Here is a 26,065-nt window from a genome sequence, read left to right on the forward strand (position 1 = left end):
CGTACGCATGGCCGACCGGCGGTGAGATATGTGCCGTGGTGGGAGGTGAGGAGACATGCAGCGAGGGTAATGAAGTACCAGCTCAGCGAGAGGGCAAGGGATCATGAGTTCGAGGGCAGTGCCTCTTCGCGCCTCTGATCGAGGATCGAGAACGACAGTGGGATCTATTGTAGGATGCATGGAGGGCTTTGTACCGCGAGGGAAAATAGTATCATGGTGCGTCAACTCATCTTCTTCCTAGGCTCGTCGAAGGTGTTGACCCGTCGATGATATCGTTCTCAGATAGAACTCATCAATGCCTAATTGTTTGTCGATGGAGTCGTTCACGTCTCGATATCTCTGTTTCTAGCTCGAGATGTATGTTTCTCCTAGAGCATCATGCTCAGCGTCCGAGTGTTCGACCGGCATCTCATTATAAACCCGAGGAGCACGCAGCGGTAACAGCTTATAGTGTCGCGTGCATCGCATAGGCTTTGCTTATCGCGTTGTTTGTCACTCTGGCTATCTCCCCTTGCGGATCAAGCCTAAAGGTTTTGATTGAGGCGGCCCGCTTGGCCGCCGTATCTTAGCGCTCACACCTGCAGCTTGCTCATATATATAGGTAGGACAAGGTCCTGGCTCCCTCTCCGGTTCCTAGGTGAACTGACGACCATTGCTCTTCATAATCGGTATCATGTCGCGGCTGGACATCTCCTCCATCCATCCAGCCACGAACGAGAAAGCACAGGACGGCGCATCTACCTCCGCAGCTCCTTCGCCGGACGGCGCGGATGCTCGTTCCCCGGGTCCTAAGAACGTCCGCCCGCCAATTGACTACACCTCGCCCAGAACATTTGCACGCTCCGCGTATGCACGCTTTGCGAGCATCTGGACGCGCCAGTTTGTGCTATCTCTGCTCGCGGGGCAGCTCGTGTCGTTCTGCATTACGGTGGCGAACGTGACAACGACGGAGCTTGTCAATAGGGGCTGGGCGCTGTCAACGACGCAGACATTATTCATGTGAGCAGCATCGCTGTCTGTAACATATATCTAGTTGTATCTGATGGATGTCGTTTAGGTATTTCTCGCTGTTCGTGACGTATACTCCTTATACAATCTACCAATGTGCGTCGACCTAGTCCTCGGGACTGTCGGCTTATTGACGGGCCATCTACACGGTAGATGGTTTCAGGGGATGGACGAGGATGATATGGAAGGATGGCTGGAAATGTATGTCATTCTTTATTTGAGATATTCTTAAACATGCTCATTGATCACACTCGTCCTACATGTAGACTTTTTTCTCGCAGCATGCGACGTCGAGGGCAACTTCCTTGGAGTCAAGGTATGTACTTCCTGCGGGACTTTCGGCGGAACATTATCTGAACGCTTCCCTTAGGCATACGACTACACGAACCTACTCTCCTGTGAGCTGCTCGATGCGTAAGATTCTACACTATGCGTCTATCGCGTTTTGTTTACTCACGTGGAAACTTGGGAACTTTTGTAGCTGGGCGATTCCGGTCTGCCTGTTTTTCTGCTGGGTATACATGCGTACCAAGTTTCATTGGACTCATCTTCTGGTACGGGTTTCGCTCCTTAATGCCTTGCGATCACCTGATGTTGGCCTCAAGGGAGTGTTAATATGTATAGGTGGCCTCGGGATGCTAGTTGCATCCGACCTGTTGACAGACAAGAACTATTCCGCCCCTAATAGGGGCGAGGGTGACGCTTTTATGATAGTTGCTGCCACGCTCTATGGATTTAGTGCGTTTCTTACCCTCGTCCGCCTTTGAAGCATGAGACTCCACTTACCATCCTTGTAACAGCAAATGCCACAGAGGAGTTCTTCGTTAGGCGAAGACCTCTTTACGAGGTAAAGACCTGATTCCCTCTTTTATAGCCTTACTTTGACTCGTGGTGCTTGGAATATGCGTCAATTATGCGCTTAGGTCGTTGGTCAGATTGGGATGTGGGGCATGCTGATCAACGGATGTCAAGCAGCAGGCCTGGAACACGCTCATATGAGAACCGCTACTTGGGATGGAGCTACGAGTAAGTGTCTCTTTCTCAACTGCCGGTGATCGACCACTTACAATGCTACTGCTTTAGTTGGTATTCTAGTGTCATATACTGTTGGTGCGTTCCCTCAGCTCTCGTAACAGAGAAATCAGCACGACGCTCAACATGACCTGATATAGCCATGTTCATCCTATACACTGTCGCCCCAATGGTTTATCGCATGGCGTCGTCCGCATTCTATAATATCAGCCTCCTCACGAGCGACTTTTACGGGCTGATATTCGGTAAAGTTACTCGCTATTATTCTACAACACCTGCTGATGGGACTCGCAATGTATGGTTTGGGCAGGTCTGATACTTTTTGTCAGTCCTATTCATGTACCTTTTATGTAGCATGATGTGCTAGACGCATGCACCCCATTACAGCGGTATCATCCGTTCTGGCTGTATTTTCCCGCTTTCTGTGTGGTGATCCTTGGCCTTGTCATCTACTTCTGGCACGCGACACGTAAGTTCGTTCTCTTTCAAGCGAGAATCATTGAGGTGACTAATGATGTATCTTTGGTTATACAGCGGAAGAACAAGGAAAGCTAGATCCGCAGCGACCGGAATACATCATGCAAGCCCGACGACATGAGCGAGATGATGCGTGAAAGCCCACCAAGACATGGAATTACATATAGTACGCCAGTTAGTCATGAACCTCCTGACAACTGTTGTCTATCTACGTCTCTCTTGGCAGCCCTATTCGGTGCCCTTGTTAGCCTTATTTTACGGTCCTCGAAGTCCTCTCGTTTGACCACCATGACTACCAAAACATGAACTAGATCGGGCTATCAGTAAGCAAGATACCGCATGTGAGTAAGCGTACCTCAGGTGAATAAGCATAAAGGCTCCGTGTGGGCGAGTTGTTACTGCGCGGGTCGCGTCTGAACTCACATCTCGACATCTCTGCGCCAGACTGGGCAAAGACTCGTCGCTTTGCGATGCAAATCCTAGCTCTCGCGTGCTGGAACACGTCATTAACGGCTGCATCCCTGCCATACTTTGATGATTTATAAATACAGCGCCGGCTCTCGAGGGCCATATGTTCTGCAGTTTACACCTCGCACAAAAACATGAAGCTACACAGCCCCCTTTCGCTTGCCTCTCTCATCTCAGTAGTTCTTGCTCACAGTCAAGACCCCCTTGTTGACCTCGGTTACTCCATCTATCAGGGCCTGACGAATGACACCACGGGCGTTGCTTCTTTCCTTGGAATCAGGTATGCGGCACCCCCCACCGGTACGTGTTTTCCCCTTTTTTGTCTCTACCATCAGCTTACTGCGACGACTAATAGGTGACCTTCGCTTTGCCGCGCCTCAGCCGCCGCCCAACATCACGGGCGTACAACCAGCTGTATATCAGCCAAATGCATGCCCACAGGCATCGTATGGGAGCGAGCCCACATCTCCGTACCTTAACATAACGGGGATGCAGAGGCGAGACTCTACTACACCCGGCTTTTCTGAAGACTGCCTGTTCCTAAAGTATGTCCATCCGCTCCTCCTACTGGATCATCAACTCTCTAACATGTCGTACTCGTTTAATCAGCGTCTTTACGCCCGTCGATGCTCATAAAAACGCGACTGCTGATCTGCCTGTACTAGTCTGGATCCATGGAGGGGGGTACGGTTGTTCATCTCTTCTTCAGTCCGAAGATCTATTCTGACTCACCATTAGATACATCTCCTGGGGCGCCTATATGCACCCTGGCGAAGATCTTGCGGCAGCAGCGGACAACGGTGCGGTCGTGGTGGTTCTTCAGTATCGTCTCGGTATCTTTGGCTTCTTGTCTGGGAACGAATTCGTTCAAGGTGGCGGAGCACTGAACGCTGGGCTGCGTAAGTTCTACTGCATGCATGAATATGATGTGTTCGCCCTTATAAATGACTGTTAGTCGACCAGAGGTTCGCTCTTCAGTGGGTTCAGGATCATGTAAGCAAATATTACACCGTGTGGAGAGATATATTTTACCGGCTAACTCATTTTAGATCGGCCAATTTGGAGGTGATTCCTCTAAGGTGACAATCTGGGGGCAGTCAGCAGGTATGCTTTAGCCGTCATGTGATGGTGTAACTTCGCTCACTCGCTTGTTTAGGCGGTGGATCCGTTTTTCAACACATTGTTGCCGATGGCGGAAACACTCAGCCACCCCTGTTTCACCGTGCCATGGTTAGCTCAAATTTCATGCCACCTCAGTATATGTACAACGACTCAATACCTGAGGTGTGTCACAATTTTCCTTTGTGTCGACAAAACAGTAATCTCAGTCGCTGATATCCTTGCATATGGGCATGACAGGCTATCTATCAGTCTGTCGTTCAAGCGGCGGACTGTGCCACTTCTACTGAGTCGTTGTCCTGCCTCCGTAATGCATCAGTGGATGTACTAGAGAATGTCAACAACCTGACCAATTTCAATGCGCTGTACGGTACATTCACCACTGTCCCGGTCATCGACGGAAAGTTATTCTCCGAGCCGGTAACGGAAACTCTAGTCAAGGGGAATGTCAACGGGGTTCGTTATTCGGTGATGTGCTCCCTTTTATGAGTGCTTTACTGACGCGTGTCGCTGCTCCAGGAGATGTTGTTATCTATAACAAATGCAGATGAGGGTGCCATATTCATCGACCCAAAAACCGCCAATACAACCAGCTATGTCCATAATCTCTTCCCATATCTACCCATAGATGAAGCTCGCAAAGTCGGAAGTGTATATGCGAATTTTACGACTCCAGGCGGATCAGGGGACGTTACACCTGCGGTTGCCCAGGCCAGTGGGATTCTGGGCGAGTGTGAGTGCCCTGTACGCTTCTGCTTGTGGCGATATTATACTGAAAACTTCTGAAAAGCTACTTTCACCTGTCCGACATATCTCCTTCTCGACGCGTTCAACAAGGCTGGGAAGCAAGCGTGGAAGGGTCTTTTTGCAGTCCCTCCCGCGCATCATGGCGATGATCTCGCGTACTACTTCCCATCCTCCCCATTGTGGGTTTGCTTGCCTGTCCGGTCTGGCCATGATGCTTACGCTCTGCATAGCTTCAATCCGGCGGTCAACGACACCGAGCTCGTTAGCTCGTTTGCCAAGACGTTCCTGAGCGTTGTCATTAATGCCGATCCGAATACCCACATTGACTCGAGCGATGCGACGCCCCGATGGAGCACATGGGCTCAAGGGAACACGGAGATGATATTCAATGTCACAAACGCGAACGAGACGGACATCAAGGTCAGCATAACAGATCCGGATATGCTGTCACGCTGCCGGTAAGTGGTTCCTCGATCAATGTTCCATGCTCTGAGAGTTCAGCTCACATTGCTCGGTAGCATATGGCAAGGACTTGCTCAATACACTGGCCATTAAATGGGAACGAGATTTTGTAGTGGTAGACATGTATGGTAAAATCATATTCCAACAATCACTGAACTCACTCCTTCGCACTAAAAAATCTCTAAATACCGTTGGGACGGTCAGTCCTGGAGAAGAAGACGACGAGTGACCTCGTATAGCAGGGATGAGTGACTATGAGCGCAAACACACTAAATACTGACTACACTGGCCATGCCGGCCCTAAACTACTGCATCATGCCTTCCTCGGGGCTCGGTCCGACCTCCCTAGTCCACCGTGGATGTGAGTAAGAAAGTCCCCTCCGTCACTCAGACCGTGCGATGATTGAGCATCCCAAAGCAGGCAGGCCGGAGCTAATGACATGCTTCTTACCATGTTCTATGAATCTATGACAGGAACGGCCATGTTCAGTGTTATGTTCTCAGATCAAGTCGCGGGACTGTTGATCGCTGAATGACCTCAGCCATTAATTTATGATATATAACTATAAGTCGTTTCAGAGATGATCGATGAGCGTTTGTTCTTGGACATATCTATTTTGCTTGATCTGCTTCCGTCTCCGTATGCTTGAAAAACAGCGTTCTTGAAGGGGCTTCCGAGACGTGCTAGATCTCTGTACCTGAAATATCGTTGAACAGCGCATGGACCTCGCAGCTCGGCTCGAGGTCCCTGAGCATTAAAATAAAGAGAGAACTCATGCAGGCATGACTTGGCAAGACGGCTGAGCTAGGCTGAGCTTGACCGAGGGAATCCGACGGAACCGGATATGGGCGCCGTTTTCGTTTAGCTTGGAAACCGAGACTCGCCCCCGACGTCGACATCAGGAGAATTATCGAAGCGGATCTTCGTCGGCGCTCGACACCGCGCGCGCCAAGTCAACGCAAGAATCGCTTGCGGTCGCTTCGATTTCGATGAAGGACGGCGGAACCATTGTGTTCCCATGGGCGCAGCGATTATTCGTTCTCTATGTGGACCTGTTGAGCAATGTACATAGTGATGAGACTCGCTTAGCCTTGAGTGAGGTGGCTTTGGATGTAAATAAATAGCATGTTTTTTGTACATTCTATATGAGTTTTGAAAAGATACAGTCTATGTCCCTACGTTCTATCCCTATGCGTAGTGGGAGAAATCGAGAAAATAATTGGTAATGCGGCTATGCTGGGTAAATTATAATATTCTAGTTAGAAAAGTCCCGATCTATAGAGCTTTGAAACAGAGCCAGAAGATAGCAAGATAGAAAAAATCAGCGCGGGTCCGAGTCGTGTCTAGGCGTCGCGAACTGTAGGAGTGACAGGTGACCGGTACGAGGGGGGATGAGCGAAGCGGATTGTCGTGTCCAGCGATATCCGCTTGCTGGGACGACGGGAAGACTCCTCTTGCCGCGAGAAGAACGCGTTCCAGCACTTGTCGAGTTCAGAGGGGGTGAAGTCCACGTAGCGCTTGATGAACTCGTCCCTGCTGACAGGCTTGTACGCCGGTATCCGCTCGAGGCGCTTCCGGTAGAAGGTGTCGACACCAGGGAACTGCTCAGTGAGCTCGTAGAGACACTGCTCGCGAGAGGTGCGGTCGAAGGCGTTGCTAGCGTAGGTGTGGTAGGCTGTCGCATCCTCGGCGGCGACGCGCTCGCAGACGGCGAGGAAAGACTGTTTCTCGGCGAGCTCTGTCCAGGCGTGCTCAAAGGAGGCGGTCTCAGCCTCGAACGCGTCGGTCGCCGGCAGCGACTGGCGGTAGTCGTCCATGAGGACCTCGACCGGAGACTCGCAGCCGCTGGCCTTCATCGCGCTGAGAAGAACGAGCATGCGGGAGGCGTTAGCCGCCCAGTGGGCACCGGAGGCGTGTGTATTGGTATCCGTCCACTGCATGCCGACCGTCGAGAGCGAGCCGTCAGCGAGGACCATGGGAACACCATGGCCGCCCGATCCGAGGTCCGTCGCGTGGATGAACGTTCCGCTGGCGGTCTGAAGGAAACGACCCTTGGCATACTCGGGCAGTCCGGGGACGATCTCCTTAACCTTGCCCTTGAGTGCCTGGAGGAGGACGTCGGCGGTAGTCGTGAGGGTCTTTGGCGCAAACATCGCGTCGAAGCGGTGATCGCCAAGCGCGACCTCGTCGGTGTCCTCGACGTAGGTGATCTCCTCAAACGAGCCCTTAGCATGGTTCGCGACGCCGAGAGCGAAGAGCTGTGCAATCATGTCGTGCACAGCGATCGGCGAGGCGGCGACGGTCGAATTTAGCTTGATCCACTGGTGGAAGAACGCGCTGTTCGAGTTGACCATGGCGAAGTCGGGACGGGTGATATCCGACGCAGCGGAGCGACGCATGAGCCAACCGGCGCGTGCTTCGCGAGTGAAGGGAGCCTTGGCGACGAGATCCTTGTTGGCGGTCTCGGGGCTGTTCTCGAAGCCGAAGCCGTCAAGGAGCGCCTGGTAGCCAGCGCGGAGGAGAGCGATCTCGGTCATCTCGCCCGCCTGGTGCTGGAGCGTCTGCTGATGATAGTCGTCCATGCGCTCCACCGTCGACATGTTACGGTCGACCTGCGAGGGGGTGGTGCCGATCTCGTACGAGACGTTCTGGTAGAGGAGGGGCCTGACGAAGGAGAGCCAGTCGAAGTCCTTTTGCAGGAACATCGCATGCGCCTGGTCCATGTCGATGAAGGAGGTCTTGCCGGGCCATGCGCGAGAGTGGTGGTGGCGAGGGGGTGCAACCTCACCCTCTGAGCGGCTGATGAAGGTGAATAAGCCCTGGTACCGCTTGGCCACCTCCTCGTCGATCTCGTAGCCGTGGTCGTTTGTGAGGATAATCTTCGTATACTGGAGGATGATGGCGATGGGGTCGTAGGCAGACAATGAAATGCCAGTGATGCCCAGCCTGGCATCGGGCTTGAGGAGACCCTGTTCGTCGAGAAGCCCTTGCTGCGAAAGGAATTCGCCGACGGACTCAAGGCTAGGCGTCTCAGAGAAGGACTTCGGAGCGACCGAGTCCGAGACAGGAACCTTCCAGGTGGTGCCGTTGGCGAGGTGCACAAAGTCAAACGCGTGGGTCTTGGTCTCGCCGTCACCGTTGCTGCGGACAATAAGCTTGGGCTCGGTGGGGCGGGTAAAGTCGGCGTCGAGGACGGTGTGGTCATAATGGAAATGGATCGAGATCTCGGGGACCTCCTGCGCCACGAACTCGAGGACCTCGTTGATAGAAGCGCGCTGGATCTTGCCGACGGTGCCCCGGGTGGTGCAGGCGGTGCTGACGTTGACGGACCCATCCTTGCCGCGTGATTGGTTGAAGAGTGCATACCCGGCAGGATTGCGCTTGCGGAGCTCCTCCCGGTGCTCGTCCGCAGTGGACTTCAACTCCTCAGCGGCAAGACCGGCCAAGTCGGTGGCAACCTTGACGATGTGTTGGTATTTGGCCGGGATCTTATGCGAGTTGGCGAAGGGGACAGGGCCGGTGATGGGTGTGTTCATCGTCGCATCGCAATCGACCTGGAAGGCGTTGCCCGATCCTGCGTTGGCCTCAGGCTGTTTCTCGAAGACGTGGAACTCCATGCGGAAGCCCAGCTTCCCGAGCTGCTCGCGCTCAGCCAGAACGGTCAGAACCGCGCCCTTGAAGAGCATCGCGTTCCTGGGACCGAAGCCAGAGAGACCGTGCCGTACCACACAAGGTGCAGGTTTTGATACCGCAGCTCCACTAGAAGGTGCTGCACGGTACTGCAAGTCGGTGCGGTAGGAGAGCGTGGTTGGCAGTATTGAAGGGTACTGGGAGCGCGCTGGAATGTTGAAGGTGGCAAGAGGCGAGATGGGGAGAGGCGTAGAGGAAGAAAGTTGTGCATCTGAGTACAGCGCTTAGATGGTGATGTACAGAGCAATTGTAGACTAAACCGGAGCTTACCACTATTCCAACGTGAAGCATGAAAGGGCGCTTGTACGCCGAGGGTCTGACGAGGCAGGGGTTCAGGGAAAGTGGTCGAGGACATGTTGCGCGAGAAGTGAGAAGGGTGGAAAACTAGAAGGCTGATAGTCAACGTTGTATCCATCTATTAGTATATAAATGTTGTCAAGTTTTAGCCGCCAGCTCACCTTCTCTTTTGTGTTTGTCAGTGACAGAAGGTGGATGATATTAAGCCTTCGAACTGGAGTCGATATGCTTAAATATACCTTGTAGCACGCTAGGCCTAGCGAACACCGTCTCATCTACCGCGTCATTGGCCTTTGTTCAGCAGTCCTAGCGGTGGATACCCTGCGGGCGCTGCGTTCCTTGACCGCGCCTCTAATGCCTGAATCAAATTCGAGTGAGTAACTCGTCAGCTTACAGCGCCCCTGAGCTCTGTCAAGTCACAGCGAAGTTCACCATTCAGTGACTGTTGCAGTGCCTCGATACCCACTTGACTACCCACGTCGGACTACAAACGTCCACTCGCACCTGAGAAGACTACTCGATCTATCCTGGCATCACGGGCCTTGTAATGCAGGTGACACCGCCACGCACGTTGGTATGAAATCAATGCGTCGGGAAAATGAGAACGCCTTGCCCAGCAATGACCTGCGGCCGGCGTCAATGAAGAGGCTTGTCAAAGCTTTCAAAGGTTTCATAATGTTGATCATTATACTGCAAAGGATCGGTCAGCAAATCAAGCAATCTGAGTAACGGATTGGCTCCAATACAAAAAACGGCCTCGTTACCCGACGGCGAGCGTCGTTACGCGGTGTAGGCTGAATTTGTACAGTATACCTGTGTCAATATCAAGAGACGGATTATTAGCAGTGTGGCTGTCAAACGACTGCTAAGCGGTGACATAGTCATCCTCGACGCACGCGAGAATATGATACAACGAAAGCTCGGTAGCTCATTATTGCCTGTCAGATTTGAATATCTGCGCCGAAGGACCGGGAAGTGTCAAGAACTTCAATTGTAGCGCGATCCACTCTCTCTGCTGCGCAATACCACCTGATAGGACCGCATACCCGCATCGAATGCGTAGCGGGCAGTCCGATCGCCATGGAAGAGATCGTTTCAGTTGCTCTGTTGCCGAAATGTGAACCTACGACAGTATTCAGCAAGACACCAGTACAAAAGAGTGTCAAGATGCTAAAAGGGGTTCAGTCTCGAGCTCATGAAAGCCAGTAGTCTCCGCGCCTCGAGCATATTGTCAGACCCGACGCGACGTCACGGCCTGCCATGACACCTCGGAGACGCGACAGCCTCGGTACAGCCGCATATACCCGTAAAATTTACTTACGCTTCCTTATAAGCGCCCACACGTCCATGTTGGCGAATGACACTTGACATCTCCTGAGAATGAACTTGCGGTCTACTACGGGCAGGAACAGTGGATTTGAGGTTGACTAGACATTCCGTGGGGAGCGTTCCTTAATCATGGACTCAAGATTGTGCCGAAATAGCGATGACTAGCAGCATGACTAGAAGATGAATCGGATCGCAAGGGTGGGGGCCATGTTCCCGAGAAGGTCGTGACTCACAGTGCGATCCTGAATCGGTGAACCCCTCCGAGATCGATGTCTTGGTGTTATGCTGCTGACGTTAAAGGAAGGCTACTATCAGTTGCGAAGTGAGTGGGTATGCATGAATCGGGTGATTGAGTGCGGATATTGATTAGTGTAAAGGCGAGACAAGAGGGGAAGGGAGGCGCATACACCAAGCACTTGGCCGTTTGTTTGACGTCGTTAAAAGCTGAAGCCATTAGCAAACAAGTAATAATAACCTTATCGCTAGCCGCATGCACTACCTCTTATCTCTGAGCGCGGTATGATAAGGAACAGCAGAAGTTTTTCATTGTCATCTTCTCAATGATAGAGCGATACCATATGGTTGTTGAACTCGGAAATGCGAGGACCTCGTACAAGTATCCCTCTCCGGAGTAACTTTAGCTTTCGAGAAGAGATCTTCGATTAGGATGCAGCGGGAATGTCGATGGGTTTCCGTTGAGACGAGCAAATATACCAGCTGGAGGGCTGGTTAATATTCAACTACTTGGGGTTTATGGGTTCAGTGATCCGGTGACATACTTTTCAGATTGACGAAGCCTACAAGATTCTCCGGTGCATTCGGTCAAAGAGCGAATGCCGATGAAGAAATCGAGGCTGACGAGCTGCCGCCCATGAGGGTCATAACTTGGTCACAGGCGTCTACAAAGACCCGAAGAGAAACATATAGAGTTCAACGTCGCAAACGGTGAGGATAAGACAGACCAGATACTTATGTTCCTTACCAATCCTCTCCTCATTCAATCACACCCGCCTCTCGTAGCCCCCAGTCTACCCGCATGCTCTTGCTAACAGTCTCGTCATGATAGTACTCCGAAGACGTATCCCAGGGTCGTTTGCTAGGTGCCGCTGTGGTACGTGGGTGATGTTGAATCTAGAGTGATGTCGAGTAGTGGGATCATCGTATTAGTTTGAGCAGAATGAATTGATGTGTCCAAAGGCTGCAATCTCGCTTGAGTTCTGCAGAGGATAGCGACAGTACATGATGAACAAGCTGAGTCGAGGCGACGACGTCGCACGACGGTGGCTCTGCCGGACCGTGCCTCCGTTCCGAATCCGATTGTCTCGGAGCGTCCCCGTCAAGACTCAACATCCGCGTCGCTCTCGAGCTTGATTTCTTCCCCGCCTCAGAGTCCAAGCACATCCTTTGATACTCACATGCGAGCAAAACAGGCATCTGCTGTGACTTGTCCTCGTCCTTAACGTGCCCCAAATCAATACATGCGCTCAGGCAGACAAGGATCCGCTAATGTGAGAGGCCGTGTAGATGGAGCTCGTCACCGGAAGCTACTTAGGCACGGAAGGCGAGAACGCAAGGCTAGGTGCGTCACTTGCCAGAGTCAGTGCCATTCTTGGTCTACTCATGTGGTCTACCATTCTCATTGCAGAACACCGAGTCCCGAGGAGCCGCTCCTCGCTCTCCCATGAACGTTGAACTCCCATCATCTGGTGCTCATTGCCCTCCTCGCAGACCTCATGACTAGGTCAGGAGCATTTATCGTACGAGTCGCCCTCCATGGATATCGGGATAATCCAAGAACTACCGTTCAAACGGTCCGGCGGTGTCCGCGCGTGCTCTTAAGTGACCTCTGCACGTATAACTTTCATACGTTCCCGCCGCACGATTCAAGGTCAACGTCTAGCACAAGTCATGCTACTACGCTGTGTTCTTGCGCTCTTATCTCTCGCTGTAGTAGCACTCGGACAAAGTCAGAGTCCTGCTATCGACCTTGGCTACGCAACCTATGAAGGAACGACGAATACTACTACCGGAGTCACGTCCTTCTACGGCATACGGTATGCTGCACCTCCTACTGGTGAGCCGCCCTTCTACTTTCATTACCATAAGATACCTGACATTGTTCGCTCGCTGCCTTCCCAGGTGAATTCCGCTTCGGCGCACCCCAGCCTCCCGCCCACGTTAGCGGCATCCAGCAGGCGACTAACGAGCCCAACTCATGCTACCAAGCAACCAACGGACACATGCCTTCGTCTCCATATGCGAGGTCCCAGGGATCTACATCGGCATTGGGAAAGCGTGCTGAGCCAGTGTACTCGGAGGATTGTCTCTTCCTGAAGTACGTTACCTTTACTCGTGCTATACCTTCGTCGGTCACTTACAGGGAGCTAATATCTCCATGAAATCCAGTGTATTCACCCCCGTTAACCTTAGCACCACCGCCACCTCAGGCCTTCCTGTCGTAGTGTTCATACATGGCGGCGGGTACGTTTCTTGTTCTCTAGCTCCCGCAGGCATCAAATGAATCAGACTGTTTGCAGCTACGTCGCAGGGTCGGTATACACTCAGCATGGCGAAAACCTTGTGGCCGATGCCGACAACGATGTGGTGATGGTGGGCATTCAATATCGCCTCGGCATTTTCGGGTTTCTCTCTGGCAACGAGGTGGTCGAAGGAGGTGGTGCATTAAACGCCGGCTTGCGTACGTTGGCACCGCGTTGAATGGCAGATCGAAATTTGACTAACCGTAACCTTTGGCAATGTTAGTGGATCAAACATTTGCTCTGCAGTGGGTGCAGGACCACGTAAGTAACATATATGTGCCTCTCCGGAACGATCAACTCAATTTACCCCTAAAAGATAAGCAAGTTCGGAGGTGACGCTTCAAAAGTCACAATTTGGGGCCAATCAGCCGGTATGCATACAGTGATCTTTCTCCGTGCCTTCGTTTAAGATCTCCTCGTCTAGGCGCTGGATCTGTTTTTCAGCACATCATCGCCAATGGGGGAAACACCCAACCGCCGCTCTTTCGTGCTGCTATGACTAGCTCGACGTTCTTCCCATCGCAGTATTGGTATAACGGCACGATCCCCGAGGCACGCAAATTTCTACTATAATTCGTCTATGATAAGGCTGATGATTGTTTGGAATACCAGACCGTCTACCAAGCGATCGTCAATGGGACAGGGTAAGTTCATACAGCTCATCCGTCACCCTACGAATCGCCCACGCTCATGACTCTCCAAACAGGTGCAGCACATCCGTTTCGTCCTTCGCCTGCCTTCGGAGCGCCTCTGTGGATATCCTCGAACAGCTGAACAATCAAACGAACAATGATGCGTTCTATGGCGTGTACACCACTGTGCCCGTCGTCGACGGAAAGCTGATAGTCGAACCTCCCATCGAGACGCTCGCCAAGGGACACGTGAACGGGGTGAGTCGACATCGTGTGCCGAAACCAAAGTCATACTCCGTCATGCGCTTTGTGCTGACTCCCAATACAGGAGGTATTACTGTCGGTGACTAACTCCGATGAGGGTGCTCTCTTCGTCAACGCAGATGTGCCCTTTGACCCAGTATACTACATACATAACCTCTTCCCCCAACTACCCGCGGACGACGTGCAAAAGGTGGCAGACGCGTATGAAACCTACACAATCCCAGCTGGACGAGGCGTGCCTGAAGGACGCGACGTCACACAGGCTATTGGTATTATGGGCGAGTGTAAGTGTTCCTGGCTTATTACACACGCTGTACCGGGTATGCGCATTGACGATAACCTCGTCACAGCCATCTTTTACTGCGCGACCTACTTCCTACTTGAGGGATTTAGCAAAGCAGGCAAGAACGCGTGGAAAGGCTTCTTCGGCATCCCGCCCGGATACCACGCCGAAGACGTCCCATACTACTTCACTTCGTCAGTCCGCTTTTTGTCGCCACCATCCCGTCGGTTGTTGACCCTCGAGCGACACGTCTAGCGATGGGCCACCCATCGACAACCCCTCGTTTACCGCCTCGTTTGCTCAGTCCTTTATGAGTGTCGTCATTAACCTTGATCCGAACGACCACATCAACTCGAGCGATGTTACGCCTCAGTGGAAGACATGGGCGCAAGCAAACACAGAGATGCTGTTCAACGTTACGGAGACGAACCTGACTGACATCCATGCAATCACGACAGACCCGGGCATGCTTGCGCGTTGCGAGTGAGTGGACCTTTCCTTACTGGATTACTGTAGAACATTTTCTGACGTCGGCTTAGGATATGGCGGGGACTGGGGAAGTACATTGGGCAGTAGTTATGTAAATCACAGCATATACAATCGAAACCATATGAGATGCCATAAGCATGGTGAAACGCCGCCATGGTAATCATAAAATCTGAGGTAGCGTACACGGGAACAACGAAAAGGCGACCGTCGAAACAATACTGAGTGGAGAGTAGCCAGAAACAATCAACATAAAAGACCATGGATCACCTCAAGGTGATCAACCCAAATAACTGTCGTGCTTTCGATCAGCCAAGCCTGTTATAGCGGAATGAAGTTGTACTCACGAGAAAGTTGAGAACTTGAAGACGTGTCGTCACATCATCAAGCGACGACACAGTAAGAGTTGCCACCGCTTCCTCCGTCGTCCTCGTCGACTGGGACAGACGGGACTGTAGTCTCCTCGGGAGCAGGAACGAGGTAGTTGAGGGACACGAAGAAGTCCATTGTGTGGTTGTTGATAGGAGTGCGGGGAGTGCGCAAAGGAGAATATAGCACGATGGTGTGTCTGTTCAGCGCCGGAAAGGCTAGCGAGACGATGGACGAGGATAAAACGATATCGTGGGGAGCTTCACGGTAGAGAAAATCGCTTGTTTTTATACATCGCAGGGGAGCTTGGACCATGTTCAGGTACGCGTCATCTCGTGTACGGCTGGAAATTTCGGCTTGGATTTACGCAGAAATTTATTGTTCTTGGATCAGGGACGTCGACCCGAGCCGCAAGGTCCATGCACTAATTTGCCCACGGATTGGCCGATCGTTCAGGTACGAAGATCTCAAGTGTCTCGGCACCCATGGCGAACAAGAGCACCGACTGCCATTAGCTGTCATGCAGTGCGGGTGTCAAAGCGGATCAAGCAAGACGAGCATGTCCGAGAACAATGACAAATTTGGAAGGAGTCGTCTCCGACGCAATCTGCATTTCAGAGACAAAAGCTAAAGCCGCACCTGGAGTAACAAGCAAAGTCTAGGCTTCCGAGAGGTGTAACTAAGCTCTTGTATAAGCAAGTTCATTTTTTCGTCTAACTAGCAAGGACTTTGGTAAAGTCACTTATCTCAATATCTAGCGTGCTTGTGCGGGAGAGAAAGGGAGAAAGTCGAGACTGTCCGACACAAGTCCCATGGAGAAACGAAGTGCGCCGACCATTTTTCCTCTTCTGGATTATAGTGTAGTTCAGGAGGAGTCTTATGAGTCCGCATAGTTAGTCTCGATCAATGGACCTGAAGCTGAAGAGCGCTGACTCGGAAGCGAAGCTGAAGCTGAAGTGCGGGAGCAACGCGGGGGTTACGTGAACAAGAGCCGCTGTGTGGCAGTGCAAAAGCACGTGACATTGGATTGCGTCTGCATCCGAGTCTGTGCTGCTGGCCCCTACAACGACACGTCTCCCATCCACTTGTTCATCGTCCCCCACGACCCCCTCATAAAATTCACAAATTCTGTGCCCACTCATAAAGATACATTATCGAGTATATGCTATAAGCGAACGGGAGGGAGATCGATCGATCCTTGGCATCACCACAACGAATGGATCCCATCGCACTACATGAAGACCCCCAGCGAGCCGCTCACGCTTCCGTTCTGCGCGAAAACCACGGCTGCAGGGCATCGAGAGGTGATCGCTCTACCCCACCGAATAAGGCGTCAGAAAGGGGTCGATAGGAATCTGGACAGTCTAGGTACGCACACGTTCGAGTGGGAATCTGTCGTTTGCAGTTGGCAGGGATTGTTATCCCCCGTACCAAGTCGACCGCCGTCGTCCCACCCTTCAGTGGCTGAAGGAGAGACGGGAATGCCGGAATATGGGTTTGTGCCTGTGTGGTCTTGTGCCACCACAGGCGCAGAGTCTTTGCGGGATTTATGTCTCTCTTCACCATGAGAGTTGGTTTTTGTCCTGGACGGCTTTTTCCTCCCTTCTCTGAGGGAGAAATCGAGAAAGTAGAGGGGTATATCCCGTTTTCTCCCTGGATTCTGGACATTGAGACGTCCAAATCCATTCCCTCGGGCTAGCGCGTTTCGAACAGTTTTCTGCGCAAAACATGTATTAGTTCGCCCCTTTGGTGGTATGAAAACAGCACTTGCCATCCAATCACCATCCGCAAGACAGGGTCTGTCCCTGAAACACCATATCTTCTTCATCGCATCGCATATCTCCTCTCTCAGCAACAGGTTATGATCGCTGCAGCAGAGCACGATCTGGATATAAACGCAAGTATCGTATCTCATCCGCCGTCTCTTCCCCTGATTGAAGGCTTCGGGCTCGAGTAATTCGTCGTCGGCGAATCCTAGACGTTTGCGGAGTATACTAGCGCCCTCTTTCTGCGCTTTGGTCAGAATATCTCCGTTCTCTTCTATCACTCGCTGACGCGCCGGGTTTTCTGGCAGTAGCAGGTACGTTGGATGTATGGTAGAGCAGAAAGCCTTTTCAGGCGATGGCGAAGCTCGAACTTTCGTTTCCTTGTTCGCGGTTTGGGTCACGGCCTTTTTCACTGCGGCACGCATAGACTGCTTCGCGCAACTGACGGCACCTTTTCCTATCGCGGTGGCGGTGCGTTTCTTTGCTGGTGAAACCGTCTTGCTTTGATGTTTGGCATGTAGCGGCTTCCGGGCGTAAGTCAGCGAACGCTTGGGCTGCTCTAATGCGTACTACTCACTGTAGGTCGTTGTAACCCGCCTCCTCCATGCCGATTGTTCACGACATTGACGTCGGGATCATGGTTTCTCTCCACCAGTTCGATCTCCATATTGTAAGCCGGCGTCTGCATATTTGCTCCAATTACATCTCCGTGTTCGAAAAGTGGGAAGTCAATACCACCCTGCAGGTCTAGAAGTGAGTGGCACACTTCGACAAAGCGTCTTACTGTTGCTCACCTGAGGCTCGAAGTACGCCTGCGAAGGCGGCGACGGCGGAGGAAGAAGTTCGGCTCGGGAGCTTCTGTACGCAATACCGTCCATTGGCTGGATACCACCCCACTCACAACCGCCAACTGGTGAAGGCGCCTTAATAGATTCCCCATATCGCATCTCGAAGCCAGTCCTTGACGCTACCTGGTAAGGATGAGCCGAACCGAAGGGATCGGTATTGAGAGCAGAAGGATAGCCGGGCTCGGGGATACTGGCGTCGGTAAGGTGTTCGGCTGGAGGACGTAACCCTGTGCCACTGAGGCAGCTCCCCGCAATGGCTGAATTGGTCGTTGAACTGCTTGCAAAGGAGAAGTTTCTCGTGATGTCCTGGTGAGGAGGATTCACCTCGACTGGGCTGAAGGATCCGTGATGTGGGTAAGTGTCAAAGAGCGCGAGCCAAGACGCGGTATCGGTGGCAGGGTTGAGTGCGTTGAGGAGACCGGGATAGTGATTGTCCAAAGGCAGGTGAGTGGCATCAATTGTTACGCCATAATCATCCATAACATTGGGTGAAGGGACGTGCGACCGCTGAAGGTATTCGGAGAAGGTATCTTCGACTTGACTGACGCCATGATGGATGTCCAAATGATGGGAAAAGTTCAGAGTGCGAGGCTGCAAGGCAAGAGGATAATCTTCGGATGACGTTGGAAACTGGACATCGCTGGGAGTACTAGCACGGTGAGCGTTGAGCTCAGTGTATGGCTGCATCGGGTGCTCTCCTGTAGTGAAGGTTGAAGTCATTGTTTTCCACCGAAGTAGGTGAATAAACGGGTGGCACGACGGTATGCTGTGGGGATGATGGCTGGTCTATGCCACCGCTGAAGTTGAACTTCGGAACCAGACGCGCGTTCTGCACGCGACGCGCTGTCACGATTTTGTCTCCGACCGTTTTGGTCTGGGCTGTTCGGCTATTGTCTCGGAACCTAATTTGGGCGGCTTGGGGACAATTCCTTTCAAGTGATGTTGTTACAGGGCGCTACAATAATTGTACAAGTGTCATCTGTTGTTTCCGTATCCTACTCAAGATTTTTCACTTGTTCAGTGCGACATCAATCGCTTGAGGCAAACCATCTATCGGACCCTGCTTCTTGGTCTCGGTTGGCTCCCATCCGAGTGCATAGAGGCGGTTGGGATGAACGATCTGATTCCCTGCATATATCCTCCACCAAACTACGGCAATAGATGTCAGCTATATATCTGCCTTGTGACGGGTAGACTCACGGTTATCCTTGGGACCAGTAATATCTTCAGGCCAGGGGCGACATCCAGCCTCTTTGACCAGTTTCTTACCGAGCAAGCACTATTGGAGCAGTATCCCGCTGTGAGTATACACATTGAATTCAATAATTTGAACTGACATACATCTCCAACGACCTTTGCAAATGCCCTCTGTTCGGTCCTCGAAACACCGACAAGGTCTGCGACATTTGTAAGACTCTGCATTAATTTAATGGGGCGTGGGTTACTTACAGTTACAGTCTTTTCCACCCTGTGCTTTGCCAGTCAAGGCAGCTCTCAACACAACTAGAAGCGCTGAGGCCACGTCGTGTACGTGGATATGGCTGAGAGCATTCGCGCCTTCTCCGAACGTACCAGAGTAACTTGCCTTCTTGGCCTTTTCAATCCAGTCGCGCACCCAGAACGTGGTACGCTGCATGCCTAAGAAGACATGAGAGACTTTATGTCACCGAAATATCATTCCTACCAGCTCCAATCCCGTAAATCTGACAATATCGGTGCGTATATCAGCTTTCTATTATCATCCGTTGACCCAGGTGGAACGCACCAAACCCGGATTCAAAACAAACGTGCGAATTGGATGGTCAACACGCCGACCAGCTTCTGCTATCTGGGGAAAATACGACGGAAAATGAGTACTCAAGTAATCCCTGTCGTGTCACGCTTACGGGAAGTTCGCATTCCATGTGAACAGCGTCGTGAGGAAGTCTGGAAAAGTGACGTGAGGTAAATCGGCGTGCCAAAGTCATAAAGGCGTCAGCTCACTTCGTTACATCCAGGTCCTTGTCACTCCACTCCTTGGGATGCTCGACGTAGGCCCCATTGCACCGGTCTGAAATGATACTAATTCCAGAGATATGCACGTAGATTGGTGCAGGCGTGCTTGCGTTTGATTTCGCTCGTGCGGTGAGACCAGCGAGAATGGCTAGAGAGGGGTGTGCATTCACGCTCGCGCTTCAGTTTGATGATTACAGCTGACACATACCTTTGACGCTAGCCGGATGAAGTGAGTCAGCGGTGTTGATCACTACGTCTGACTGTTCGGCCGTCTTCGTTATGAGATCGCCGTCGTCTAGGGTGCCTTTGACGACTTCGAGGTCGGAGTAAAGGTGCTGGAGCGCAGATATCTTTTCGGGGGATGCATCCCGGACAAGGGAAACGATGTGGTGGCTGTCAGGTTGCGGAAGGTATTGGTTGAGCGCGAGAAGGGCCTCTGAGCCGACATACCCGGTAGCCCCGAGCCAGAATATAACAGGTTTGGTCATAGTGATAGTGTGCAGCGGTGGTGGGCTATGGGTAGCTCGGTCTATGGTGCGGTGTGCAAATGCTTATATACTACGACGGTGACGGTTGCTGTTCGGTTGCGCCCCGACTTGCTCAGGAAGAACTTACTTTTCAAGCTCCTTAGCTCTTTGAATGAGAGTCTGGGCCCACCATGCTCCGTAACTGACACACCAAGTTCCATTCAGAAATGCACGAGATATGCGTGACGATCAGGTAATTCTCATCAGAATTCATCAAAAGATATTTGTCAATGAAGTGACCCCAAATGAAGCGAAGCTTGTTCTCTCTGCACTAGAAAACGTGGTTCGTGTTGGCTAAGCCAGGATGAAGATGCGACCAAGTATCATGTCACCTCAATCCTTCGCCGCAGTATCTTCAGATAGATGTCATTCAAACCGGCGAGTATATTCCTCTGCGCCCGTTGGATCTAGATACATTTTAGATACATACATGCTGTCTGTCACCTCTGCTGCTGCGAATGGGCTGTCCTGGTCGTTTCTCCTCAAGGTAAATGGTTAGCTTCCCATCTCGGGTGATGTATGTAAGTACGCCCTGATGACGGGCGTGGATGTTACAATGCCGCTGGATAACACTCTGTGTAGGATGTTACATGCTTACTATAAGTAAGTCGACTCTACGACAAGAGTCGAGGAGAGAGGCGTTGCCGACCGGAGCCGATAGTCCGATGCGATGACGGTGGCGGTGCTCTTTGCTTCTGCAACCTCGCTCGTCCCTAGCCCACTTCATCCACCTTCCCCCTCGCGTATCTCTCATTTTTCGCATAATGCACAGCGTGGAGTTTCGAATACGTTCCAAAATACCTGACAACTCTAATACTTCATGAACTTTACTCGTCGGCAGCGTCAGCGTGTCAAGATCCATTCCATCGCATCCCATCAAGACACACCACTATGAGAAAGTGAATCAGAATGTAGAAAGGCTGAGGGATCTAGGTGCGTATGTTTTCATCGTTCCTCCACTTGACAGAGGTCGTGGGCTGTCGTGGGTTCCACGAATCCCCTATCGCATCATTCACTGGTTGAAGGAGAGGTACGGAGGTTCGAACCTAGATTTGAGTTTGCTAGGTACTGGTCTACCAGCAAACGCAGAATCTTTCGAATTTTTGTGTGTCTCTTCACCACGAAGAGATTTGCTCTTTCTTTCGCGTGCCTTCCGCCTTCCTTCTCCAGCGGAAAAGTCGAGAAAGTGGAGGTTGATCTCCTTGTTTGTCCGCGGCTTCCGGAGCTTCAAGCACCCGAACTCCTTGTTTTCGGACAATGTGCAACGAACGGTCCTCTGAGCGAGGCGCGAATTGGTAAACTATGCTGGTGTTTCAATAACTGTACTCACCCTCCACACGTTGTCGCCAGCAGCTGAACGTTGCTTAAAGCACCAGATTCCCCTCATCACATCGCATACCTCCTCTACCGTCAACAGGTTATCCTCGCTGCAGCAGAGTACCATCTGGACGTAAAAGGCGACTGTCCGTTTTGTCTCCCGCATCGACCCTTCGTTGAGGATGTTGAGATCGAGATCATCTTCGATGGAGAGTCCGAGCTGTTGGCGGAATCTGTAAGTGGCTTCAAGCTGGGCTATTGTCAATCGCCCTATGTTCTCTTCCACCAACTGCTGACGTCTCTCCTTCATTAACTGCAGGCGTTCATCTTCTATCAATCGCCAACGTGGCGGGTCGTCTGAGAGCGGTGGGCATGCCGTCGCAGAGAAAGCGGAGCAGAACGCCTCCTCTGGGGGCGGGCCGGCGCGAGCGAACGTCGCATTGGCTGCATCCTGGGCTGAAGCCTTCTTTACGGCGGAACGCGTTCCCTTCTCTGTGTGATTGATAGAGCTCTTTCCCCTCGTGACGGCGCTTCGTCTCTTCGTCGGTAAGTCTTCCTTGTTCTTAGATTTAGCATGCGATCGCTTCCATGAGAAAGTCAGAACATCATTGCACTGATATGACGTGCCCCACTTACGTCAGGTTTTTGTGATCCTCCGATCCCATCGCTCTCGAGCGTGTCATTAGGCTCATAATGTGCTTCTACCAGTTTGATCTCCAGAAGGCTTGCAGGCATTTGGATGTCTGGGATATTTTCTCTGTCTTCAACAGCCCGAGGAGGGAGGATCGGCGCACGCTACCGGTCTAGACATGAGTGGCGTCCATCCTCAACTATGTGACTGTTACTTACCGGAGGCTCGCAGTACGCCTGCGACGACGAAGACGACGACGCAAGGTCTGATGGAGACATTCCGTGAACGACATTGTTCGTTGGCCGAGTACCATTCTACATACGACCGTGAATTGCTGAACGCAGCTTGATAGATACCTCCAGACCCACCTCGAAGTAATTTGGTGCCTCTACTTGGTGAGAATGGGCTACAGCACAGGGATCGGGAACGGAAGACTGGCCGGGCTCGAAGAGAGTGTCATTGGAAAGATGTTCGACTGGATGGTGCAATCCAACGCGACCAAGAGAGGCCTCCACCACGGCTGGCTCGATCATCGGGCCTCTGTCAAAGGGAAAGGCTCTCGCCGTGTACTGGTACGGAATGTTCGCCTCGTATGGACCGAGAAAACCGTGATGGAGCTGGGAGTCAACGAGCGTGGGTGAGTATTCAGTGTCGAGGGCTGGATTGAGTGGGATTAGGGGACCAGAAGAGTGATCGTCCCAAGGCAAGTAGGTGACCCCGAATCCTCCGGTAGTACCGCTAATGACATTAGGTGAAGCGTTGTGCGCCTGCTGAAGGGTTTGAGGAGAAGCATACTCGACTTGAGTGGGACTGTGTTGGGTGTTCTGGATGTAGGGAAAGTTCAGGAAGCGGGGTTGCGACGACGCGGCTAACTGAGCGGTGCTGAGGGGAGTGGCCAGGTAAGTGTTGGCGGCATGGTATGGTTGTATGGGCCGCTCTCCTCTGGAGAAGGCTGGGGCCATCGTTGTCCACCAAGGAAGGAGAACAAATGAGTGGCACGGCGATTTGCTGTGGTTATAGCACCATGTCTGTGCCCTTGCTGAAGTTGAATATTGAACTTCGGGACCAGCTGGACGCGTGTTTTTCACGCGACGCGCTGTCACGATTTTTGTCTCCGACAGTTTTGGTCTAGGCTACTCGGCTATTGTCTTTATATTCAAGCTGCGAATTGACTGCGAAGAAGTTTTGGGAACAATAAGTAATCGAATAACAATAACTCGACGTTATTGGCTGCAATACATACACAGTATCCGCGAGGCAACAGTGATGATTCGAGGTCAGCGCAGCGGCCGTCGTTTGAGCATAGAAAGCGCACAACACCGATTACTTTAGCCCATTATCTTTGCTCTGTGTTAGAAGTAGAAACGAAGTCTGACCAATCTACCCGTCAGCCATCGTCATATTAGATAACACAGTTTGGAATGAATTTCTGACAAATACAACCCTTTCCCTCCTTGATCTCGCCCTCGAGCCCTTGATCGCAGCCATCGATACTGTGATCGCGGCAGTAGCGACATCGTGGATGTGTATGTGGCTTAGTTCATTCGCGCCTGGACCGTACATGCCGGAGAATGTAAATCTGGCGTCTTTGCCATGCTTGATCCAAAGACCTAGCCAAGCGGTTGTGTATTGGCCAAGGTATTGGACACCTGTAATGACACATGAAACAACGAGCCTCGCGTGATACTACAACGTAAAGGGAGCGTATAATTGGTTCCAGATCCATGAAGAGTTTACGAGTGCCCGCCGGGACCGCAATCCGACTCACAGCAGCGATCGTCGAAGGTTGGTGAAGGAATCGGCTGTCGGAGCCGATGGTCCGATTCAGATGCGACGGTGATGGCAATTTATTTTAAATAAACATTAAAAATATTATAAAATTAAGTGCTCTTTGTCTCCATACGAAAGACACGTCTCGTCCACTTCGTTTGCCTTCCTCCTTCCGATTCTCTTCATGATATTCGTGATCAAGACATAGCGTCAAACATAAATTACTTGATAACCCAAGACACCCCCTATCAACCCACGACTTGTTCATCCTCTATAGCATCAGCATCCAGCATGTCTAGATTCATCCCATCGCAACCCATCAAGACGCCGAACGGATGTATCACCCTCGTTCTAGACACCATCCATCCATCCATCCAGATTTCAGTGGGATCAAACAACCCGACGAGAAGAGTATCAGGGTGAAATCACTTGGTGAAGTTGAGCGGTCTAGGTACATACAGATTCATCGATACATTGTCATTCCGTCTGTCAGGGCTGTTGATACCCACAAGTCCGATCCCCTTATCGTATCTCTCGTTGGTTGAAGGAGAGGTACGAATGATCGAACTTGGGTTTGAGCATGCGTGGTATTGGATTACCAGCAGGCGCGGATTCTTTCGATTTTTCGTGTCTCTCTTCACTACGAAGAGAGCGGTCCTTCCTCTCGTATACCGTTCGCCTTCCTTCCCCGCCGGAAAAGTAGAGAAAGTGGAGGTTGATATCGTGGTTTGTTCTCGCATTCCGAAGCTTCAAACAACCGAACTCCTTATGTTCGGATAGTATACAATGAACGGTCCGCTGTGGAAACCCAACTACTAGGTAAACCATGCCGATGTTATGTTGACGGTACTCACCCTCCACTTATTGTCGCCAGCATATGAGCGTTCTTTGAAATACCATATTTCCTCCATCGCGTCGCACACCTCGTCTCTTGTCAACAGATTGTGCTCGCTGCAGCAGAGCGCCAGCTGGACATAAAAGTCGGTGTGCCATCTCGCCTTTCGCATCGACACCTCATTGAGAACGTTGAGATCGAATTTCTTTTCGTCGGTCGAGAGTCCGAGCTTCTCCCGGAGCTTTTCGACGGCAGCTTGCTGGGCGCTCGTCAGTCGCTCTTTGCTCTCCTCTAGCACATGCTGACGTCTTTCCTCCATCAGCTGCTGGCGATCCTCCTCTGTCATTTTCTTGCGTTCAGGGTAATCCGGGAGCGTTGAGTATCCCGTCAGGGCGATGATGGTGCAGTGCGCCTCCTCAGGGAATGGGGAGGTACGGGCGCACGTCGCTTTGGTCACGCCTTGAGTGGCGGCCTTCTTGCCTGCGCGGCGCTCGGCCTGCTTTGCACTGCTGACACGATTCTGTCTCTTTGCGGCAACGGTATGTGTCTTGGTTGCTTCACCCCGCATGCTTTGACGTTTACCAGGTGACAGCTTCAGACGTAAATCAGCACCGTCGACCACGGTTCTGACGCGTGCCACTCACCATGGGCTGTTGTCTCCCACTTCCCTCCATCCCATCGTTCACGATTGTGACATCGGGCTCACACCGTCTCTCTACGAGTTTCATATCCATAGTAGCTGCCGGAGTCTGGATATCCAGGCCGATTCCTTCTATTTGCTCGAAAGGTAGGAAGCCCGGGATACCCTATTACGTTAAGAGATGAGTGGCACCCCAGGATATGCAGGAGGATTTCCCGAAGACCTCGAGCCAGTGGCATGTCATTTTGCCCGAAGATGTCGGGCCAGCGGCATGCGGCCGCTGCTGCCCCAGCACAGAGATTTCACCACTGTAGCTGGTGCCTGTCGAGGCGGCTGGCCTGCTGTTATTCTGCCGGCATTAGTGGGGTGTGTCGGGCTGGTTACACAGGGCCCCAGCACTGCCTCCGGCCACATTGATGCGTGCTCACCATCATTTCGTCGGCCTCAGTCGGACGTGTCGGGCTGGTTACACAGGCCCCCAGCACCATTGTCCGGCCACATTGGTGCGTGCTCACCATCAATTTGTCGGCCT

At 52.0% G+C, this 26,065-nt stretch overlaps 8 protein-coding genes across 8 annotated transcripts; 3 read left to right on the plus strand and 5 right to left on the minus strand.

Moving 5' to 3' along the window:
* Positions 1-673: 673 nt before the first annotated feature.
* CONPUDRAFT_88148 (DUF914-domain-containing protein) lies at positions 674-2,654 on the plus strand (the record flags this gene model as incomplete). Its single annotated transcript, XM_007767377.1, has 13 exons — positions 674-999; positions 1,058-1,104; positions 1,162-1,209; positions 1,275-1,324; positions 1,379-1,422; positions 1,490-1,562; positions 1,614-1,746; positions 1,809-1,855; positions 1,932-2,034; positions 2,092-2,118; positions 2,181-2,290; positions 2,428-2,509; positions 2,575-2,654. 13 exons carry the CDS (start codon positions 674-676, stop codon positions 2,652-2,654), a joined length of 1,170 nt encoding a protein of 389 aa, XP_007765567.1.
* Positions 2,655-3,119: 465 nt separating this feature from the next.
* On the plus strand, positions 3,120-5,450 carry CONPUDRAFT_142271 (alpha beta-hydrolase; the record flags this gene model as incomplete). The annotated part of the gene is made up of 12 exons (XM_007767378.1): positions 3,120-3,285; positions 3,341-3,530; positions 3,595-3,669; positions 3,724-3,884; positions 3,941-3,978; positions 4,035-4,089; positions 4,142-4,269; positions 4,345-4,560; positions 4,624-4,837; positions 4,895-5,030; positions 5,082-5,309; positions 5,370-5,450. 12 exons carry the CDS (start codon positions 3,120-3,122, stop codon positions 5,404-5,406), a joined length of 1,644 nt encoding a protein of 547 aa, XP_007765568.1. The 3' UTR covers positions 5,407-5,450.
* Positions 5,451-6,657: 1,207 nt separating this feature from the next.
* On the minus strand, positions 6,658-9,398 carry CONPUDRAFT_162974 (uncharacterized protein; the record flags this gene model as incomplete). The annotated part of the gene is made up of 2 exons (XM_007767379.1): positions 9,275-9,398; positions 6,658-9,215 (listed from the first exon to the last, which is right to left on the minus strand). Exons 1-2 carry the CDS (start codon positions 9,357-9,359, stop codon positions 6,658-6,660), a joined length of 2,643 nt encoding a protein of 880 aa, XP_007765569.1. The 5' UTR covers positions 9,360-9,398.
* A 3,140-nt stretch (positions 9,399-12,538) lies between these two features.
* CONPUDRAFT_118944 (alpha beta-hydrolase) lies at positions 12,539-14,836 on the plus strand (the record flags this gene model as incomplete). The annotated part of the gene is made up of 12 exons (XM_007767380.1): positions 12,539-12,704; positions 12,770-12,965; positions 13,037-13,115; positions 13,157-13,328; positions 13,394-13,431; positions 13,487-13,541; positions 13,595-13,722; positions 13,783-13,814; positions 13,877-14,060; positions 14,131-14,350; positions 14,417-14,558; positions 14,605-14,836. 12 exons carry the CDS (start codon positions 12,539-12,541, stop codon positions 14,834-14,836), a joined length of 1,644 nt encoding a protein of 547 aa, XP_007765570.1.
* A 383-nt stretch (positions 14,837-15,219) lies between these two features.
* Positions 15,220-18,538, minus strand: CONPUDRAFT_150688 (uncharacterized protein; the record flags this gene model as incomplete). Its single annotated transcript, XM_007767381.1, has 4 exons — positions 15,220-15,464; positions 17,422-17,494; positions 17,548-17,709; positions 17,765-18,538. The coding sequence occupies 4 exons, from the start codon at positions 18,536-18,538 to the stop codon at positions 15,220-15,222; spliced, it is 1,254 nt and encodes a 417-aa protein (XP_007765571.1).
* A 193-nt stretch (positions 18,539-18,731) lies between these two features.
* Positions 18,732-20,397, minus strand: CONPUDRAFT_99141 (NAD(P)-binding protein). The gene is made up of 9 exons (XM_007767382.1): positions 20,022-20,397; positions 19,802-19,961; positions 19,705-19,744; positions 19,584-19,646; positions 19,503-19,521; positions 19,268-19,456; positions 19,160-19,215; positions 19,019-19,097; positions 18,732-18,967 (listed from the first exon to the last, which is right to left on the minus strand). The coding sequence occupies exons 1-9, from the start codon at positions 20,299-20,301 to the stop codon at positions 18,828-18,830; spliced, it is 1,026 nt and encodes a 341-aa protein (XP_007765572.1). The 5' UTR covers positions 20,302-20,397; the 3' UTR covers positions 18,732-18,827.
* Positions 20,398-21,352: 955 nt separating this feature from the next.
* Positions 21,353-23,250, minus strand: CONPUDRAFT_150690 (uncharacterized protein; the record flags this gene model as incomplete). Its single annotated transcript, XM_007767383.1, has 5 exons — positions 21,353-21,616; positions 21,671-22,240; positions 22,294-22,452; positions 22,507-22,602; positions 22,657-23,250. 5 exons carry the CDS (start codon positions 23,248-23,250, stop codon positions 21,353-21,355), a joined length of 1,683 nt encoding a protein of 560 aa, XP_007765573.1.
* A 1,330-nt stretch (positions 23,251-24,580) lies between these two features.
* On the minus strand, positions 24,581-26,021 carry CONPUDRAFT_150691 (uncharacterized protein; the record flags this gene model as incomplete). The annotated part of the gene is made up of 5 exons (XM_007767384.1): positions 24,581-24,823; positions 24,913-25,485; positions 25,538-25,699; positions 25,757-25,882; positions 25,962-26,021. The coding sequence occupies 5 exons, from the start codon at positions 26,019-26,021 to the stop codon at positions 24,581-24,583; spliced, it is 1,164 nt and encodes a 387-aa protein (XP_007765574.1).
* Between the last annotated feature and the right edge of the window lie 44 nt (positions 26,022-26,065).

This window comes from Coniophora puteana, assembly GCF_000271625.1.
Source record: "Coniophora puteana RWD-64-598 SS2 unplaced genomic scaffold CONPUscaffold_3, whole genome shotgun sequence".
NCBI classification, from domain to species: domain Eukaryota; kingdom Fungi; phylum Basidiomycota; class Agaricomycetes; order Boletales; family Coniophoraceae; genus Coniophora; species Coniophora puteana.